Here is a 22,249-nt window from a genome sequence, read left to right as displayed (position 1 = left end):
GTGCTTTAGTTGTCATGTTGGACCACGTCGCCCTCCAGCTGTTCCCCTCGACCGCCGGGTACAACCGAGGGCTCCACCAACTCCAAAACAAAAAGACCAGTTTGCCTGAAATGACATGGAAACGGCAACCACAAGGGGAGGGGGGGGCGGGGACGCCTCAGGCTATGTGAATCCTGGCCTTTTCCGTCTCCTTCAGCCGCTTGGCCTGCTCGTCCAGGGAGGGAGAGTGGGGCCTCTTGGAAGCGGCTCCGTTCAGCGGGTCGGGCCCCCGGCTCACCAACGTAGGGATGGAGCTGCCGACAGGCGGGGCCGCGTGTTTGGAGGCCTTGTGCTCCGCAGACAAGGATGCTAGAGAGAAACAGAGATACAAACAAAGATAATGATGGAAGACAAGACTGCCTTTCGGGCGTGGCAATATGGAGGCGATCATTGCGCTTATCACAATTTCATTCATGTGAACTGAAAAAAGGTAGAGTTGCGTTTTTTTGGGGGGGGGGGGGGAAATTGGCGCTCGTCTACCATAAGCAGATTCAGAAGAGAAGGTCATTTTTTTTAATGTAAGTCTATTTGGAGGTGAACATGTTCCCCCAGCGGAGAACTCCAGTCCCCGGTCCCATATTTGTTCTGTAATTGTCTGTATTCCGAAAGAGCGAGCGCAACAGAGGAGGCATCCATCTTGGCTTTCTGACTCGGGTGTCAGGTCACTCCCAGGTCCGACTTCCAAGGTAAATGGAACGCAACACCGATAACATGATCTTATCTTTAGCAGCCTAGCTCCTTTGAAGTTAGGTAACTACACCTTCCAGCTAGGGCCGCACGATTATGGCGAAATGATCACGATTATTTTTCTCAATATTGTGATCACAATTATTCATCCATTTTGGGGAACACATTTTATTGCACTTTGTACATCAACAACAAAAAATAAATAAAATAAAACTGCCTTCAAAAATAATTCTGTATTTTCTAAAACCAAAAATAAATCAACTCAAATGTACAAATCTTTGTACATTTTGAGTTTGATCAAAATAGGACTTTCTTCACATGAATTCAGTCTTCTTAAAAGCTTTATATAAGAAGAATGGCCGCAAAAAAATAAATAAAATAAAGAATTATCTCAAAAAGGTCAGTTACATTATACCTACAGGTTTGTTTTTGCAAGAAAAAGAAAAAAAAATAATGATAATACCTCCTACTTCCAGCATCTCCAAAGCAATTTCAGCAATAGTTCTTGATTCTTTATGACAAATAAAAACGACATCTTAGTTGTTTCAAATGTGGAGTGATTATCAGCTGTGAGTTGGGGGTTTCCAGGTACCAACCGCAATGCCCCGTGCCAGAGCCTTACCATCAACAAAGCTCATCTTACTGAACTAGCAACCCTACAGCTGCTAATCGCTGTGTCCAGCTGATGTATAAGTGATTATGCGTCAAAAACAGTTCCGAATGTGGGAGCACTAAAGCTAGTTTTTTAATCATCTACTTGTCATACCACAGTTAGCATGTAGCCCTTCAATCTGTTGGTTCAGATGAACTTGGTATTTGACCTTCTCGTCTAAATCTGTGCAAGATAAGCAAAAATCTTTTCAAAACAAATTTCCCCAAAATATGTATTTTGAGAAGCTTAGAACAAAAAACCAACAAACAAACAAAGCAGCATCAAAATTTCACTTCTGACTGAAGGCACTCACCTGAGCCAATGACAGGAATGGACATGCCTTTCTCCTCAGGGGCGGGGTCGGTCGCTAGGGAACCCTCAAACACTGGGGGCTTTGGGGGAGTGACGCTGGATGACGAACAGGTAAGAGAAAACAAAATATGAAGCTATAGCTGGACTACTCCCTGCAGGATGTTTGGAAGATGCCGAATATGTGAGAAATATATTTACTTGAAAAAGCTCGATTTGTAGTCTGATATGTTGAGTATAACTCAGATTACATTCATTTTTCCTACATTATGTATATGTGTTGTGCCGACTTCCCGGCGGTTAACAAGATAACTGTCTTACTTGTGGCGGTTGAGTGCCAGTTTAATTGAATTCTTCACCACACGACAGCTGTGGCTGGCCGGCAGGGGTGAGGATGCATCTGGCAGCTCCATGCTGGGAAGTCTCTGAGAGGGAGAAAATAAAATAAATCACAACGTGCTTATTATTAAAAACACACAGAAGGCTAAAGTTTGCATTGGAGAATATTTCACTTCTAACAACAAGATACAGATAAGCAACCAAATCCAATCCCAAGACAGAACAGAACCATAGAGTGATGTGATGGTGCTACCGAATCAATTTCGGGGGCAGGTTTGTTGTCGTTTCTGTCGACTCCTCTTATGGGATGTTTTTGAGTTTCCCCAGACTGAACCAAACCATGATTCTAATGCCCCCAAACAAACAGACCCAGTTGTTTCAGGAGATTGTACTGATTGAACTGTAATTACAATCTAGATGCAAAAAACAAAACAAATGAAATCATCAATGGACTGTCAAAAGTATCCTAGGAATCGTGTGTTACCCGTGTCCTTGAGGTATCGATGGTTGGAATGGGCTTGGCTTTTGACTCCGAAAGAGCAGTCTGATGAGAAACAAGGAAACAAATTAGATTGCAGACATTGAGTACATTTGATGCTGAGCTACGAGATAATCTAAATAGGGGTTGGCCAAACTGGGGTGTGCAGCCCCCTAGGGACCCTCAAAGGAATTGCAAGGCGTCCTGAGCTAAATTCTGTACAAATCAGGGGTGAGGGGAGGCGTGGAGAGGGAGCGCACATTTTGCGCACCCGCTCCCTTCTCCACCTGCACCGACGAGGCGCGCGCCAGCGATGGGATGGCTGCGACCTGCGCGCCAGACCACGGTGTTCTCATTTTAATTCTCCATACGAAACCATGTGTAATGGGGACACTTTCTCTGGATGGAGCCACTTCCAGAATAATGCACCTGTTGTGTTTTTTTGTTTTGTTTTGTTTTTTTGAATTGGCATAAAGCCGTCCCTGTATGTGGACATATGCGCGCAACCTCATAATATTATAAAAAGTAATACATTTCTGCTGAAACTGCATATTTTAAGAACACTCATTTTCAGATTTGAACAATTACAAGGCTTGAAGTTAAATCAATGAGTCGAGTGAAGTGTGTGCAATGTGATTGAAGGTTTTTCCTTTTTACAATAGTTAAATAAAGATGTTGTTATTCATATCAATTCATGCATCACTTCATCTCAATTCATCACAACACAGAGGCCTCGCCTACAGGAAAGAGCAGTTTATATGTTGACTGAATCCAATGTTGTGTTGGTCATACTATAGAACGATTTATTGCTTGTGTTTAGTGAAAAATACACAAGATAATTTTTTATAGTTTTATTATTATTTATTTTTAAATATTTTTAGATAATTATTTTCCCAAATTGTTCAGCCCTAATACCAATTTTATTTCAACGTTTGACATTTTTTCAAAATCCAATGTTAAACAATCTCGTTTACAGTTGGTTGCACTAGACTATGTTGTCTTTTAAATAAACTCAGAGCTGAGCCTCTTGTTAATTAGATAAAACTAACTAATGTGTGAAATGTTCTCACAATACGTTCATCATTAAGCGTATGGACTGTGTTTCACAATATTATATCTTGAGTTCACGATGAAAGAATAACAGTAACGTTGAATTACAGTGGCAGGTCGATCTCCTTGCATGTGGGGGTCGCAGGATGGTGGATAGGGCTCCTTGAATGCACTCTCATCGTTTAGCACCACCTGCAGCATCAAAAAGACAAACAAAGGAGGATCAGACACGTGGGTGAAGTTACAGTCTGTGACGGGAGCTTGACCGATGAGACTGAAAAAAATGGCATTAAAGGGTATTATAGAAGAAGAAAAAAAAAAAGGGGGAGTAGGGGTGGATGGTACTATAAACAGTATAGAAAGTACACTGGTACGACTCACGAGTCAGAGCTGCTCGACTCGAGTTGACAGCCGGGTATCAAATCATCCAGTCGCTCGCTGAACCAACAAGCTCCACCCATTCCCAGTCCCCACGGATTCACATGATCAGGAAAATGATCCATACCATTTTGATCATTGTGAGTGAAAGACCAGGAGGCAAAACATTTATTTCTGAATTTGTTTTGATTAAAATGTTATGATCAATCAGAATCGAGTAGGAGTAAACTACTAAAAAGGGACAAATTAAAATTCGTGGACGGTTACCGTCACTGTGGCATGGAACTTGTGGGTGAGTGATTTTGTGCAGATCGAGTCAGACTTTGTGTTGCCTTTGAGGACTCTTGCTCTTTCAGTCAGCTCAGGACAAGGAGCGGGCACCGGGCGGGGAGAGAGAGAGTACTGTAAACAGTGAGTGAGTTAATCACAACCCGAGACACTGACTTGGGTTGCGATTAACTCACTCAGAGCCAGACCTTGACTTCAATAAATGTTCTTAAAATACCTAGTCTGAACTACGTGAAATATGTCCTAGTAATACAGTTATACAGAAGCTGCCAGACGGTTGCCAAGCGTCTGTCAAGCCATATCAAGCGTCTCAGAGTAGGAAACCAGTCATGACTGCCCAGAAATTCTCATCCTGAGACATTCTCAAACTTGGGGTCACTTGATATGCACACAGGGTCGCGGGACATTTCTAAGGCTGATATATTTTAAATATGGTTAACAAACATAGTAGGTTTGAAATATATTACCGTTGCTATATAATCCACTTGGGATCCATTTCTGCTACTCAAATTTACATGAAAGATTTAAGTTGAAAGTTTCATTTTCATGTGCAATGTAGAAAAATGCAATGTAGATTATCTGCACTCAAACCAGTAATGCACCTGCAGTTTAGAAATAAGAAAGATTTTTATTCAGTGTCCAACTGTTGCGTCTTGGCCTAAATGCAAATGGTCACGCATAAAATCAGGGACACCAACACCAAAACCAAAATCAGAGCCCCAGTGTCTCCCAATATGGCAAGATTCAAATTCTGAATTTGAAAGACCTCCACCCTACCTCCGTGTCCTTTTGCCTCTTGGCGAGGTCCTCTTCTGTGGGCGAGTGTGGCCTCTTTGCGGTGGCGCCCACACCATTGATGGAGTCGTCCAAGCCGTTGGGTGAAGAGTCCCCTTTGGGGCTGCTGGTGGCGCTGGGATTCTCATTCGCACTCGGGACTGAGGGGAGCGAGCTGTTAGCTGGCGGAGAGGGAGCCTTGGCTCCGGCAGCTGCCTCTAAAGGACAGGGACGGAGGGAAAGAGACAGGGCAGAGAGAAAACATAAGCATTTAGAGGGAGAGAATCTGTCCATTTTGGGACAGCATTGCTCTGTGGCGCGCGCGCGCACGCACGCACGCACACACACACACACTTTATAGCAACCTAATTTACAATTTTACATACAATAGGTATTTACGAAAACTCGACTACAAGCAATTTAAAATGCACATTTCACTGACACATTTTAACAAAGAAAAAATACAAGATATGTTAAAGAAAACAATTTAGGAAAATGCTCTCTAAGCCCGATAAACTTGCAGGCACACAGACTTTGAAACAGCAATTTTCAATCTTTTAGTTAGCTCGTTTTTTCTTTTCTTTTTATTTTTTTGGTACTTTTGGTCTACTTTTGGTTTTTTTTGGTCACATTTCCAGATAGGAAAAATTGTAGACAGTAAGAAATATTTACAGAAGGCAATCTAATAATCACTGGAAGAGCGAAACTCACTGGAGCCAATGACGGGGATGGACATGACCTGGACCTTAGCCGCCGGTGAGCTGTCCAGAAGCAGAGGCTTGGGGGGGCTGATGCTGCCAAACACACAGGGGGGAAAAATATGACAGTGAACCACTGTGGTACAGATTATGGCTCAGACTATACCCTGCATAACTACATTCCTTAGAGGCTAATGTAATGCAGCAGAGATTTGTTTTGAAGTTGTGGGCGACCGAAGCCTTTTGCACAAGTGTGTTTTGCTTTTGGAACTACAGGATGAGGAACAGTCTGCGTTCCCACTCTTTTACCTAAAAGGTGTCTGCGGGTATCCATGAGTTTAACTTCATTGACTTTACTAAAGACCTCCTTTTTAAGACAATTTAAGACTTAGGTAGGGGGACAGGGTATTGGGTAGAAATCAGGAAGGTTATGTTCTGGATAATTCTAACAGTGATTGGAAACAGGAATAAATTGGACCATTCATTTATTTCTTTTTCCCTGAACAAAGAAAGGTAAGTACAATGATTTTCTTGGATTTCTCTGCACAGGTAAGTATAAAGTGTGTTGTGTTCATTTAGAAAAGGTAAGAATAAGGTTCAGCGGTAGGCTTAGGGTTTGATGCAGAGGAACTTGAAAAAAAATGTCGGGATAAATAAGATCTGTCAAAATGTTTGCACTGAAAATAACACCTGATCAATTTAAATGTAAGACTATTGATTGATACAACGTTTAGTACAATTGAGCGGTTAATCACATTCCGCAAAAACTCAAAGAGTCCGACCAAGTTAACCAAGTAAAACAATAAAAACAAAACAAGAACTCGCTAAAATGAGCGCTCACACCTGTCGTCAGTGTCGGAGGTAGCCTTGCTGGTGGGCCGACTGATGGCGGTGGGAGAGCTAAAGGGAGTTCCTGAGTCAGTGTCTCTGGAGCTATCCAGGTGACTGCTGTCCAGCGACATGCGCTTTGAGTTTCCCCCGCTGGAGCTGCGGTTTAGCTCCGCAATGCTCTGTGGGGGTTGAGGAAAACAGGGAAGAATGAAATCAAGCTGAAAAGAGAGTGTGATAAAACACTATAAGAGGCCTTTGTCGATACAATAATTGGTAGTACGGGATTTGGCTAACCCTCTTCTTCTTCTGCACCAGCTCCGGAGGAAGGTACTGGTGGAGCTGTTTCTTCTTCAAGTGAGTCGCTTCGATCTTCATGCCGTCCTTCAGCATGTTGATGTTGTTGGCTTGTCTGTACACTGCAGGGAAACCATCGAGGTCCATTTGAGGTTCAGTGTCTACTGCTAGAACATCTGGACAGTCTTACAGGCATGTTGGAGAACTGGATTTGGCATGAAGTGGAATAATTGACCAACTACAAGTGGGATTATTATTTACATTTATAATATGCTTGGCACCTTCGCACCAACCTATGGTCAAAATAATGTGTAAATATTCCCCGTATTTTCCTTTTTTTGGAAGAAGTTGGGTTTACCAAATCAGTAAAATGCAGATAACCTGTTATTGAATAACTATAAAGACACTAAATGTATAGATAAATATTTCTTGTTCAAATGTTGAGCACAAAGTGTTTGTCACAAGGACTGAAGAGCCTCTGGCAAGGCCAGATCTACGTTTCCTCCTGTTCATCAGCAAAGTAAACAGTCTGTACAGACTGACTTTTCATTGTCATGCCCAGTGTGGCTTTCATGCAGTTATAGACCTGCCAACCCTGGGAAAATATTTTGAGTACCACAACAGTGTAACAGAAGGCAAAACGACTCCATCAGATATTCACACCATAGCAGTCTTATAACAAGGATAATCACATCATATGCAAGCTACTATGGCTAACTATATATATATTGATTTATATCATTAGGATTTACCTCTTGAAATGCATCATCTTGCAAAGTTACTGAACATGTTTCCCAACTAGAGAACACCGATTGCAATTTTCTTAGCCAATTCCCATTTCATTTTTTATCCTTTGTCTGACCTGCAGATTCCAAATTCTGATCTACTGTATGTCGATGACAAATACATCATGTGATCTGATTGAGCTCACATGATTGGACAGCTGCACACACGGACTACCACTGCAATTTTCAGTGACCACAATAGTGATATTGCTGATTTTGACACTGTTTATTATTGTTCATCATTCACTATGGAACAATAACAGAACATGAAACGGTCACTGAATTCCAATTCAATTGAATATGGGACTGTCACCAAGTTTCAGTATAATTCAACCTGTAACTCTCACTGAGTTCAATAGGACACAACATAGAACCAATATGGAAATGTCCAGTTCAAACTACAAATGAAAGGCTCTTTCACTTTAAGTGCAAATATACATTTATATGGCACTTTGCAAATACATTTCAATCATTACAAAAAAAAAAATAAAAAAAAAATAAATAAATGGCTGACTCTTCTCACTCTCTGTTCACTGGAAGTCCTCCTTCCCTCACCGTGCGTTAAACCAAGTGAATCAAATCAAACGACTCGTTTTACTGAGTGACCCATCAAGAACCGAGTCTCAAAAAAGAGTCAAACTTTTCATCACGATCGGCGCTCTGCTGTCACAGCGGTGGAAACGCAGTCTGCACAAAGATAGAATATTGTCAGGCGATAAATAATTGTTCTAATCTTCTTTGCTGACCTTGAAGTACCTCCAAACAGCCGACATTTTCTTTCTTTTGCTGTTTGAGCGTCAACTTCGTTACATTACTTTGCATCGGGTTTGAGTATTGGAGCATTTTTAGGAGTACAGTTACATGAGAACAGTATATGGTGTGTATATTTGACCGGCACAGAATCTGAAAATATATGACACTGATCGACCGGTGAAATCCGACCAATTCTGGTCACTGGCCGATCGATCAGTGCATCTCATGTTTTATATGTTAATTACGGTCACATTTATGTGCTTTATTATACCTCTCCCACTTCCCATTTTACCTCACAATGCAGCGTTACACCTCGGTGGATAATAAAGTACCGCTCAGTGCACTGCTGCGTATCAGTGGATGTTGAGTGAGAGGAGAGGGAGGGCTTACAGAACCACAGGTCGTAGCATCTGGTCCAATCCCAGGGATGTAGCTAAAATACCCAATAAATGTATGGTATTGCTTTGTATTGATTGATGTCATTAAATTAAAATTTCATACATACATAGTGTAGTTTCAGCTGGCATTTCATACCTGCAAATTTTGACTAAGAAATTGCGTAGTTGGTACACAAAATGTGTGCAGGTTGGCAGGTCAGTAGTTATATTGTCCTGTTATATTATATTGTATTGTAAGATAGACGGCACTGATCCAACACCCAGTATCAGAATCAGATTCAGAATCATCTTTATTGCCAAGTAAGTTTACACGTACAAGGAATTTGTCTTGGTGTATGGTGCACACAAGAAACAAATGTAAAACAAGAAGTAAAATATATAAGAATGTAAAATAAGGCAGTTTTTTTTCTTTTTAATAAACCTGTCTAGTTTGTGAAGAAAAAGAAAATGTGCAAATGTTTCATCTAAAGTGTAACAGTATGTGCAATGTTCATGGATAGTAGTCCAGAAGAATGAGCAACGTGCGTTAATGTTATGCATTGACATACCCATTCAATTTAAGGCGTATCAGGCGGACATCAAAGAAAGGGAAAAGTAAGAATCTAAATCCTCCAACAAACCTAGCACGAAATATCAAGCACTTATGCGGAATAGCAAAGAGAAGTGATGTAGGCCACGTGTGGCCTTAAAGTTACCATGACAACAATAGCATTTTAGCCATTCTTTTTAGTGTGTGTGTGTGAGCTGCCACAATGTTAGCTGTGTGGAAATACTTCACACTAAAGGTAAAGACAAGCAAAACAGCAGAGTGAAATATTTTTAAAGCAAGTGTATTGAGGGTGTCACCGGCAAAGGAATCTAATGCACAAAAGTGAATAAAGCACTTACAGAAGCATCAATTAAAGAAACACGTCAAATATATTCAGGCTACAGCTGCTAAAAACAAAAGTGAAAAGAGCTGAGTTAAAGAGTTGGGAAAAAAGCTTGATTTACAAGGCGTAATGTAGACAAAAGTGGCGTCAGAGGTCCTTATTGCTGCTTGTTTCAGCCTGTTTGGAAGATTTGTTGACTTTCCCGTGCGTTGTAACCACCTCGCAACATATTTTTCACAACACCTGAGGTTGTGAGATGTCTCTATAGTACAGAGGTACTTCCCTTTTTCAGCAACAAGTGACTTCTGTGTAAACATATTTGCCACCCATTTTGTGTTTGTAGTTTTGCTCCCCACCCCCGTGTGTCTGGCGGTTTCAGAGACACACAACCGTTTTGGTTGGGAAAAACTGTTCCAAACCTTAAAATACATTGACCCACCTGTGTCGGTAAAGGACTGGATGTCAAAGGTCAGGTCTATGTTCACACTCTCTGCATTCTCCACTTTCTTGAAGTTGATCCCAATGAACCACATGGAAACAAAGTCATTCCTGTTTGGGGAACAGAGAAACGCGTTAGTGCTATGATATAATGTAATGAAATAGCTGCTTTTCACATTTTAGTGTAAGTATCGTGGCCTATAGACATTTTCTTCTCGATCACACCCATATAATAGGGATAATGTCACACCACTCCCCTATATCAAAACAAGAAAAAATACTTATATATTTGCAAAGTGAACATCTTTTTCAATCTTAATTAGCTACACGCTGACAAGGCTCAGCAGTCTCACTCGTTTCGTGTGTCTTTGGATCCCGGAAAGGACTGGGGGTTGACGTGGGCCAGAGTGATGTACTCATTCCTCTCCAAGTTCCCCACCAGGACCCGGATCTTGGACTCCACCAGGCCAATCCTACCAGGAAACAGAAGGATGCATAAGAAAGATTTGTCGATTGGAGCTTTTCCTGCATAATTTAAAGACGTCTGCCTTTCATTAGACTTGGTGTCCTTAGCTTGTTTACATGTATTTTAGACTGACTGGAATGAATTACGATGATAATATTGTGCGAACAATCAGTCCAATAAATAAAATGCTGATTGCGCTGATATAACTTGAGTTGTACAGTATTCTCAGACCCAACTGACACTTCCTCCCCAGTGCTCACCATTCTAAGTGGTTTTCTTCTGTGGATGCACTGGCGGTCAGAACAATGTAATGTCTGGGGGAAAAAAAGCAGATAAAAGATATTTACTGAAAAATGGTAATTATTCCTTTGTGTGGAGAGAAAAAAAACCCCAAAACAAAACAAAACAAAAAAAAAAAAAAAAAAAAAAGTAGCTCCTGGAAGTAAGATTTGCTAGCAAATAAGTGAGAAAGCCAATTGAATCAAGGTCAAAAGAATAGACATTTTAAATTATAACATACCCTGACAAGCCATGTCAGGGATGCATTGATGAGGATTAATTTGGGCAGACATCAGTGAATTACAATTATAATAATATATAATTATAATTACTAACATTGTAATTTGCTGATCACCAGTCTGGTCACAGACCGGTAGTTCTCATTTACAATTAATCAGAATTTTTTTTTAACTCACTTTTACAACAAACTTAACCTTTCAGGCGGGAATAACAGCATTCCTTGCACACAAAAAACACAGGAAGAGATTGATAAATGAGATTGGCTGTTTGGAACAAATGAACAAGTGAGCTGTGGACAAGGTCCATATTAATAGTAAAAAAAGCAAAAAATAAAAACACAACAAAGAAAAAAGCCCCCAAAAAACCCCCCCAAAAGAAAACAGTACAAGTCTTCCTTTCCACTTCACCCCAGACCTATACAAAGAGTTGACAATATGAACACAACACAATACAATACCTTGAAAAAGTTTTCAGCTCACAATCCTTCCTCCAACATAGTTAATTATTGACACAGCTATTACAGAAAGATGTCCCCATTACCCCTTACTCAAGTGTTCCATTCCGGAAACTGTGGGGCACGGCGGTTTTAAGATCTTGCCCAAGATGTTCAATGGGGTTAGGTCAGGACTCTGACAGGGCAACTCAAGGACATCGGGTTTCTTCAGTATAAACCACTCCAGCTCTGCTCTGGCAGTGTGCTTTGGGTTGTTGTCCTGTTGAGAGACAAACTTCCTCCCCAGTTCAAGCTTTCTGGTAGAAAAGACCAGCGTTTTATCCAGCATCTCTCGACATTGTGCACCATTCATCTTCCCATGAAAAGCATCCCATCATTTTGTGAAGACCAGGAAGAACCTGGCCGATGTGCAGTGTTTACACTGCTTACTGTTCCAGCCAAAATGTTTCGCTTAACTCATCGGCCCAAGACTTTCTGCAACATCTTTGCAGTATCTTCCAAGTGACGTTTCGCAAATTCAAGATTGTATTTTTCCCCCCTCAGCCAGGGCTTCTTCCTTGCCATTTTTCCACAAAGGCCCCTATTATGCAATGTCGTGGAGATAGTTCAACAACGAACGTCACATTCAATCTCAGCCAATAACTTCTGCAACCCAGTCAAAATAACTTGGTTTCAGAACAAGTTGGCATCACAGTAGCTTCTCTTAATGAGTGCCATTCTTTTTTGGAAACTACATTTAGAGGCAACATGCCCCAGGCAGCGTGTAACTGAACCTTGGGAGTAGGGATGACTATGTTTTTATGATGTTTGATAGTTAGGGTGTTGGTTTACAACAATTTATTGGTTGGTTTACAACACCAGGGTTCCTGACTGTAGTTCTCTGTGGAAAGAATACACTTCAAATCCGTGCGCTTCAACATATAATTATGTTATATATATATATAATTGATCAATAACTTACTTGTACTTTTGAAAAAAGTTGGGGGGCTCAAAAAGTTTGGACCATTCCGCCTTTCCCTGAAGAATCTCATCCGTGACGCTGAGACCTGTCGGCAATAGTATTACAAGCAGAACACCACATGTAGAAAGAAATGTCACCTCCAATTCTTTAGAAAAAAGGGATTTAATAGTTGTCCTTGTGTATGATTTCCGTAATAATAGGATGTTGCTATAAGAGCTGTCACAATTATTACATAATTGTCATCATTTTGTACATCATCAAACAATCATCCAAACTCAAGAGATTTTAAGCCAATTTTAGAAATGCTGGAATGTATGGAAAGTTGGTGCATTTCATCAGTTGTAATTAACAGTCTACCTGAATGTTTATGTTCCAATGAAAATATTGACAATTCATTGACAATAAGTGGCTCTTCTTCATATGTTGTATGTGTATAACCGAACTATTACACCATCAGTTGCAGAAAGCAAACAAAAATAGACAATTACATTGCGCAATTGCGCATTGCGCGTACAATGATTCGTTAAAGATTTCATGATCATGACTGTCCTAGTTGCAACAATGTGTAACTATTAATGAGTTTTTACTAAATGACCATACATATCTTTCTCCCACACGCCCCAACCAATGTACCGTATTTAAACTCCTCGTTCATGATTGTGCGGGTGGAGGTGGAGACGTTATACGTAGAGTTCTGCTGGGGATAGGCAGGTGTGATGATGGGCATTAGGTGGTATCTATCAGATGGGTTAACCTAAAAGAAAGAACAATAAAGTCAGTGCCTGACTGGCAATGTAGCAGAAACGGGTTTAAGCTGACAAACCTTTGGCACATTAAAGCACATGATAAAGAAAATGGCATTAATCTTACCTAACCCTTGACAAACTCATCAAAAATAAATAAATAAAAACACAAGATCAACTGATCAAATCTATGAAACGAACCTGAAATAACTGTTTATGGGTATTGAAATTGTCCAATAATTACTATGAGGCTCTATAGGAGGCACACCAAAAAGTACATTGGCAGTACGTCACAGCTACTGAAACAGCCTGACTGCCTTGTTCTCAGAAACAGTAGTGTAGGAATAGATTCTGTGGACCAGATGATAATTTGGGGGTTTGGACCACATCCATGCTGAAAATGTCTGGTACAGTGGTACCTCGACTTACGACTGTAATTCGTATGTCGAAGCAATTTTTCCCATACAAATTATGAAATCATGAACGGTGAAAATAAACAAAATACACAGCACAAACACAGTAAATATGAAAAAATATAATACTACGTGCACACACTCGCCCGCTGACTGACTGCTGACTGGCCGCCGACGCGCCAACTGCAAATTTCCACGGTCGTATCTTGGAGCAGTCGGTTGCAAGTTGATTCAAATTTTCGCAACTATCACTACTCGTATCTTGGATTAGTCGTAAGTAGATGCAGTCGTAAGTCGAGGTACCACTGTATTCCCCTTTAAGGAGGGTTAGAGAAAAATAGTCTCTTACACACAATGGCTAGACGACTGGGTCAGAGCATTTCCAAAATGACAGGTCTTGTGGGGTGTTCCTGGTATGCAGTGATTAGTAGCTACAAAATGTGGTCCAAGGAAGGACAACCGGTGAACATCGACAGGGTCATGGGCGCCTATAGCTAATTGATGGGTGTGGGAAGCGAAGACTAGCCTGTGTGGTCCGATCCCACAGACATGCTACTGTAGCACAAATTGCTGATAAAGTTCATGCTGCTGTGATAGAAAGGTGTCAGAACACACAGTGCATCGCAGCTTGTGGAGTACGGGGCATATCTGCAGACTGGCGAGAGTGCCTACAATGGGCACGTGAGCGTCAGTACTGGACCATAGAGCAAGAAGGTGGCCTGGTCTGATGAATCACGTTTTCTTTTACATCATGTGGACTGCCCGGTGTGTGTGCGTAGTTTACATGGGGAAGAGATGGCACCAGGATGAACTATGGAAAGAAGGCAAGCAGACGGAGGCAGTGTGATGATCTGGGCAATGTTCTCCTGGGAAACCTTGGGTCCTGGCATTCATGTGGATGTTACTTTGACACCTACCACCTAACTTAACATTGTTGCAGACCAAGTATACCCCTTCATGGCAACGGTATTCCCTGATGGCGGTGGCCTCTCTCAGCAGGATAATGCACCCTGCCACACTGCAAAATTTGTTCAGGAATGGTTTGAGGAACATGACCGAGCGTTCAAGATGTTGAGCAGTAGGCGGAGTGTCCCCGTTATGCACAGGCACTAATTACAGATAGAGGGAGACAGGTCCTGATCTAGACCTGATCTAAGGTCTCCTATAACCTTCTCTCCTATCCTCCTATGATAAGCAGACTGTGCTGCAACTGTACCGTTCGCACACAAGCAGCCACTTTCACCTTTGTAGTATCAGCCTAAGCATCGATAACATTCTTAGTATTCTACAAATTCTAATTTATTTTATGATTTATATTATTTGATAATAAAAAAAGCAAAAAAAACAACAAAAACAAACAGTGAGGACGAAGGGCAAGTAATGTAATTGGTATACGCCCGAACAACGTGTAACACAAGCACCACCGATAACCCCAGCAACCCTACTGATCAGTGTACATAACCACAAAACCTACCTCCAGAACCTTCCCAGATATTGTACAATAACAAATACTCACTCTGGGGTCCCACACTGGCAAGTTGAGATTGCTGTCTTCAGGCTGTTTCAAAAGCACTGGATTTGGCCATTCCCTGTAAAAGAATGATGACATGTATTGCAAAGTTTGAGTGAGCACTGGGACTTTTATCTAAATGTGGTAATCCGCAAGATAATTTTGCTCTAAATAATACCACACTGAAAGAGGCATTCAATGTATTTACGTTATGTATTTGTTACTCTATATGCTGTTTCCATATATGCTGTTGTCGGACCGTCTTTCCAGGAAAGAATCCAAAGATTCGGCATGCACAAGGGGTAAAATGAAGCAGCGGTGGATATGATAAACCAGCATGGCTAGATGTGGCCAGTAAACTCAATATGTATTTACATCTTTACATCATCATTTAGCAGACGCGTTTGTCCAAAGTGAATTACAATTATTCATAATGATGGATACAGCCATCAGGAGCAATTAGAGGTTCGGTGTCTTGCTCAAGGACACTTCAGCACACTATCAGCAGGAGCTGGGTATCAAACCAGCAACCTTTTGATTATTGAGGACCCGCTCTACTTACTGAGCTGACCAAGACAAACAACAATAAATTGATCTGGGGGGGGGGCATGATTTGGAGAAAATAAAATTACCATCTTAGAGTGAATAAAGGGGTAAACATGGATGTTGGAAAAAAACGAAACATTGCAGATTCTAATGGATTTCTGGGACGTGTAGTGCAATCCACTCAACACAGACAATATTATGGATTTCCACTTTAAGATCGATGTCAAGTTGAGATAGAGGGAGATAGATATCTCAAACAATGGCGGTGTGGAACATTGACATGTCTTTGCACCGCCACAAGACTTGAGATTGAAAAGCCATATCAGAATAATTATAAGGGAACTAAGATCAGCTCAACTGCTAAATAAACTTACCATTTTGAGAAGACCAGGAAGAATTTGTGTACCAGGGTGGCAGCCACAGCATTAGGGTAGAGCTGACATGTTCTGGCTACAAGCATGGCCCATGACACCCCACCCAAAAAACCCAGCATGTTGGAGTAGATCCCACGGCCTAAGGAGACACACATTTATATTTGAGTTTAAAGATATGCAATTGAAGCACTCATTTTAAATGAGCAAAGACATTTTTTGCAACACAATCAACATCAATGCCTGGAATTCACATACGTTTAGCCCATAGTTTGATTGCTCTCAGTGTCAGCCTAAAGTTCTCCTTGTTTGGCACCAGGTACAAGATCTCATCAGTGACTCGACAACCTGTGTTAAAGAGAGGGGTGAGGGGGTATTTAAAGCCGTATTTATACTTTTTGAGCATTGCAATTGAACCACAATATTACACCATCTTGTAAATGTCCTCAAACAATCACCATCTCAATAATCACCAGTAAACAAATTCAACTCCAAATCTCATCTATATAGTTCACATTAAATAAATTAACTAATAACTAAATTAGCCCGCCCCGCCCCCATTATTCTTAATAAATATCTCTGCTACAGCAAATGTTGTACTCATAAAATACAACCGAGGATGTGTAGTGTACCATTGAGGCTGCGGATACAGCGAATGTCCAGGTTTCGTAGAATGGAGTCCCCCCTCAGATCCAGGTTGTCTGGTATGGACTGCAGGGCCAGTCTAGCAAACAGCAGGTCAATCTGGTAAAAGAGAACATTTTGCTTGTAAGCACCTATGTTAAAACAGCACTAGGTAACTTTTGGTATTGGCACCCCTACAGATAATTGCACTTATACAACATTGTCGGAAAACTCGGCCCGGTGTCTGAAAATAATTCATTTTACCGGACAAATCTGAACCTTATCAGTCACGTTTCAATAACAGTCCATGTCACAAATGCAAATATAATGTACACCTAAGTTACAGCGCCCCTTGCATAGACCTTGCTGCTTCAGTGAGCACTCCACAGGACCCCTGGAGCCTCTCTCCCTGCGAGAGCCAGCCCCGTCCTACTGGTGTGGGTACTAGACGTGCTTGGCCTGGCCGATCGGCTTGCACACGTGAGCCAGAGGGTGAAAAAAATCCCGTGGAGCAATGAAAGTGAGGGCGGGCGCACGCTGGCCGATGCCACCCATGCTGTCTGGGAGGTGGAGCGGCTACGTTTTGTTTGAGCATTATTACCAGACATTTTGACCAGCAAGTTTATAATTTATCTTTTTTTAAAATACATTATATCAGGCCAAAACACGGTAATTACCGGAGCCAAACATGAAGTGACCCGTGGGTGGAAAATAAAGAGGTGCCATTCTCCATATTACAAGTCAGTGTACCATCAAAATTACTCTGAAGTTGCTATTTAAAGGTAAAAATGTTACATAGTGTTGCTTTAAGTCAAGACACGGAAGCACCAGGAAGAGATAACAAAACATCTGAAAAAAGACTCAAGATTCAGAAAGCAATATCACATTGAGTGGTACTCCATAGGCAGGAGCAATTTAGGAGATTGATAGAATTTCCATACCTCTATTCCATCAAATTTGAATTTGATCACAGGTACAAAGGCATCCTCCACAGCCTGAAAAAAAAAAGGGCCACAATTAGAGGCCTGAGATTAGATTTTAGTTTCCCAATTTAGATATTATCAAGGTGGGAAACTAACACTCATTGATAAAATGTTGGTTACATTTTGGATTTGGCAAGATTTCCATGTCACTTTGGGTTGTATAGTATATAACTATCTATGGACATGTTACTTTGTTGTCCAAATGTAATAGGTTTGCAGAATGGTTAGTGCCTAGCATATATTTAGTTTATGGCATAATTATTGTTTTTTTTCACCCCTGTAATTAAATAATAATTGCTATGCTTTCAACAGACTTGCCCGTAGATCCTTAATTTCTTCGCGCTGTTTTAACTTCTCAAAGAATGACTGGAAAAAGTCAGTCCTCTCTACATGCCGTGGAGCCACACATAAGGCATCAATATCAGCACCTGTAACAAAACAAAGAGCAATGACAATTACTAGAACAAAAACATGACAACTTTGAGATAAAACTTTTGCCAACGGATGTACCAGAAAAAAATACCTTTTGTGTGCACGCCAAGTCGGTATGACCCAAATGTGAATATCTTGCCTCCAACATTACTTACTGCAGATGGTGGAATGTTCTGGGAAGACATAAAAACAAGAAAAAACATTGACATATTGGCAAGACACTCTTGTATCATGAAAGGATGACTTAATACTGTTTTTGACTTTACTAAATAGTCACCTTTTATGACTCCATATCAGCAGCTAATGTTCCAGCAAACGTTCCAATAGCACCTACCTTAGACTCACTGATCTCTGATATCCATTCTTTAACAAAGTTATTTAATTTCCCGAGAACTGCAAGTCTGCAAGGAGAAATAATCACTGTCAGGTAATTGGTCCATAAATTCATCTTCATAAACTGTATAATTAATGGAAAAAACGATGGTGGATTCCCACTGGCACTGACATCTTTTATAGGGAAGGGAAAAGAAACAAACAAAAAAACACCACTTTCTTCAAACAAAAGACAACAGAAAAGCATGAACACTTTAAATATCACTCTTTCTATATGCAGGATTATGTCTAACAACTTAAAATGTCACATGGAAGCTTAATTAAATGTTTGTGTGCTATTGTGTCTCACCTATGGTTCAATTCATCTTCATCTTCAAACACCCCGAAAGGCTTCATAGCATCACTGAGCTTCTTTGTGTAATGGTGATCTATTTCTCGCGGAGGGGCATGGCTAATGGCAGAGGTGATGCCATAATGTTTCTGAGACTGCTGCCCGCTAAAAAATGTGAGGTTGAAAGAAGAAGAAGAAAAAAAAGGGAGGGGGGGCATAAGGACAAACAGCAATAAATGCAAATGTATACGTATGTGACAAAAAAAACCTCTTGAATCTTGAATCCAAACCTACTATCAAGATGTGGATATCTTTCTAGTCTAATGGTGCTAAATTAAATATTGGCGATGTTTAATTATTGGTCATTTTTCTGGGGACCCCCTGGGGGGTACCACACTGAGAACCACTGGTTTAAACAACAGTCACTTGGAGTATTTGGCAGTTGTGAAATGGAATCAGTACTTTCTGCAAGGCTTTGATTGAGAGCTTGAAAGATGTATCATTATATTCCACAGACAAGCAATGGTGGAGACTAACCAGGGACCAAGTACAAGTACTTGGTTACCTTAGTTGAGTAAGTTATGCTCACATTCAATTCTTATGACACCACCAATACAAATTACATTTTCTAAATTAATTGTAATAAGGAAATAAAATTAGCACTCATCTGCAGAAAAAAAAATACAGTGTATAATTTAAAGGGGACATATTTTTCTAATTTTCAGCTGACTTGTTTATTCTGGGACTTCACTGGAGTAGCTTTGCATGATTCACAGTTAAAAAAAAAAAAAAAAATGGAAAACATCTATCTTATACTGACTGGCCCTTTATGCAGCCCCTCAGTTCAGTCTGTCTGAAACAAGCGGTATAAGCTCCTGTCTCTTAAAGGATCTACTCCCAAGAAGCACACTTTCTTCTGATTCGCCAACTTCTGGAAGCCTGCTGAGGGGCAGCAGCCACATCCATGTATCATTCCATAATTTAATATCCGATTTAGAATCCAAAAACAGAAAACCAATAACGACCCGTTATTTCATTGTTCGTTTACAAATAAAAAAAAACAATAACGGGCTGTTTTTCATTGTTTCGATTTTTTTCATAAGTAAAAAATAGAACATCAGCAAATGGGATATTTTTTGTCTTTGATTTTGTCATTTATCATTTCCGATTTTTTGTGACCATGAAGTTATTGACTTTTTTTCCCTGCATGGAGGACAATGAAATGTTTTAAGTGTGGGGATGTAGGGCATATAAAGTTTGGGTGCCTGCACCGGCAGCTGGCTGCTGAGCAGACCGACGCTGCGCATCCGGCCCAGTCCTTCGGTGCGGGGAGCAGAGAGGCTCTCCCGTTTCAGAGGCCTGCTTGGAGGGGTGCTGAAATGGCTCAGAGCCTGGCGGGGAGTATAGGGGTTTCCCTCCGCTCCGTGCATGCCCGATGACGGGGGACCTGTCCCTGCTCTGTAGGCACCTGGATACGGGGGCTCTGTTCCCGCTCCGTCAGTGTGGGGGGAAACGGGCCCTCCGGGTGTAGCAGGGAGACGGCAGAGACACCGCTGGCTGATAATGTTGACATGGATGTGGAAACAGATTCTGACTGTTTGTCCGTTGCCGGCACAGACTGTCCAGACAATCAAAGTTACACTTTAAAGTACATACATTTTTTAGATAAAACATATGGACAGTCTGTGAAGCGGTCGAACAAATTCTGAGACAGGCTGAGAAGGTAGATGGGCGCATCCCTTTACTTCGTGGGCCTGCTGTGCCTGGAGCAGATGACCATACAAAGAAATCCAAGTTGACGTCAGCTTGTGCCGAAAGCAGAGAAAAAAACGAGCTTTGAATGAGCTTTTTGCTCACAGGGATGCCTTTATCATCAGTTACCTAATTATTTGACACTTTGGCCACGTTTAATATGAACACCCTACATTGTAACATATATATATATATATATATGTATGTATATAAGAAAGTAAGGGAAAGCATAATGGTTCCCTTTAATGCCGTGTTATAAAAATGTTTATGCCGTTCTTTCACCTCATTCTTTTGTGTCATTTACGGCATTTTGTGTCAGGGTATTTGTACTTTGACCTAGGTGAATATTCAGTTTGTCTGCATAATTATAACTTTGGCAGACTTTGTGGATGACAGCTTGTCTGGCAGCGGGAAACAGTTCAACAGCATGAGCCTCTGGCTAAGTACCATTAGCAACAGGCTACAAACAGTGCGGGAACACCTGCTTGTACGTTAGAGTAGTGTTTTTTTTTCCCCGGAAACCGGCTTCACGTTATTTCCATGAAGACGACTGTAATTATTTATTTGTTTTGCTAACGGAGTTAGATGCCGTATTGTTAACGCTGTACTTGTTGCTAACCGACGAGCTGGAGCCCGGGGCCTTGTTGGGATGTTGTGATGGTTAGCTTAGCCTAGCTTAGCTTGGTAGCCTATTCTTTTGGGGCCGCTTCACGGCACCGTAACGCGAGTGTTGACGAGCGAGTCCCGGCACCGCTTACCTGGTCATTTCTTTCATGACACACCGAATGGTCCGCCGCTGTCGCGCCTGCTAATCTGCGTGAACTCCGTGGGAAACCGCCTCGACCCAGTTCACAACAAAAGTCACTTTCCAGAACGCTGCTCGCTGCTTCGAAGCGTCCCAATGAACCGGAAGTAGTCCGGACGCTACAGTGAGCCGGAAGTAGTGCACAGAGATTGGGGGAAAAAAAATATATATATATATATATTGTAAACAATTATCCAATTAGTTTACTTAACCACCCGTGGTGGGGAGGGGAAAACGCTCTTGAACTCAACTTTAATCCCTATGACGACTTGTCTTATTGAGTGCAACCTGAACCCAGGCACCCGGGGCGGAAATGTCGCACCGATTATTTCAGTCAGGCGATTCGAATGCCCGAACTCCCACAATGCTTTTCGGTAAAGACGAGTTCACTGGATTTGTTGCTGCCATCTAGTGGTTGGACGGTGGTGGTCGATAAAATAGAATGTGAATGAATCATCCCTCAATGTAGGCCTCATAGTATTGTCACCGTTCTGAGAGCGCTAAAGAATATTGGGGGAGGAATTGATAAATTACTGTTTTTCGAGAAAAAGAAGAACATTCAAATTTTATTCTTGAAATACGATCAAATATATTTTTCTCTGCCATCAAACCAGACTACTACGACGACGACTACTACTACTACTACTTCTACTACTACTACTAATAATAGTAATAATAATAATAATAATAACAAGAACAACAACAATAATAATAAAAAAAAAAAGAAAAATGTTGAACATCATATCAAAATCAAAGCCATCAATTCAAATTGTCTCCTCAACAGAAAAGTCATAAGTCAGTGTACTATCTGAATAATGTACTATCCGATCTTATTTTGTGGATTTTTGTTTTTCTTTAGATGGTCACGGTTAAAAAAATATATATATATATAACCCTCTGTCGAGACATGTTTCAGAGAAAAGGTCAACGCAAGCTCTACCAG

At 41.0% G+C, this 22,249-nt stretch overlaps 1 protein-coding gene across 1 annotated transcript; it reads right to left on the bottom strand.

Moving 5' to 3' along the window:
• Window positions 1-157: 157 nt before the first annotated feature.
• LOC307242547 (poly(A) polymerase gamma-like) lies at window positions 158-21,391 on the bottom strand (the record flags this gene model as incomplete). The annotated part of the gene is made up of 24 exons (XM_080017052.1): window positions 21,260-21,391; window positions 18,768-18,914; window positions 18,420-18,486; window positions 18,177-18,258; window positions 17,972-18,081; window positions 17,612-17,665; window positions 16,679-16,790; window positions 16,305-16,394; window positions 16,050-16,188; window positions 15,136-15,208; window positions 13,097-13,217; window positions 12,464-12,548; window positions 10,790-10,843; window positions 10,417-10,536; window positions 10,065-10,174; window positions 6,818-6,939; window positions 6,536-6,702; window positions 5,706-5,788; window positions 4,998-5,212; window positions 3,663-3,746; window positions 2,511-2,570; window positions 2,009-2,112; window positions 1,692-1,786; window positions 158-348 (listed from the first exon to the last, which is right to left on the bottom strand). Exons 1-24 carry the CDS (start codon window positions 21,274-21,276, stop codon window positions 158-160), a joined length of 2,502 nt encoding a protein of 833 aa, XP_079873178.1. The 5' UTR covers window positions 21,277-21,391.
• Between the last annotated feature and the right edge of the window lie 858 nt (window positions 21,392-22,249).

This window comes from Zeus faber (genome assembly GCF_960531495.2).
Source record: "Zeus faber genome assembly, chromosome: 16".
Classification (NCBI taxonomy): domain Eukaryota; kingdom Metazoa; phylum Chordata; class Actinopteri; order Zeiformes; family Zeidae; genus Zeus; species Zeus faber.
This window is presented reverse-complemented; position numbering and strand designations above follow the sequence as displayed.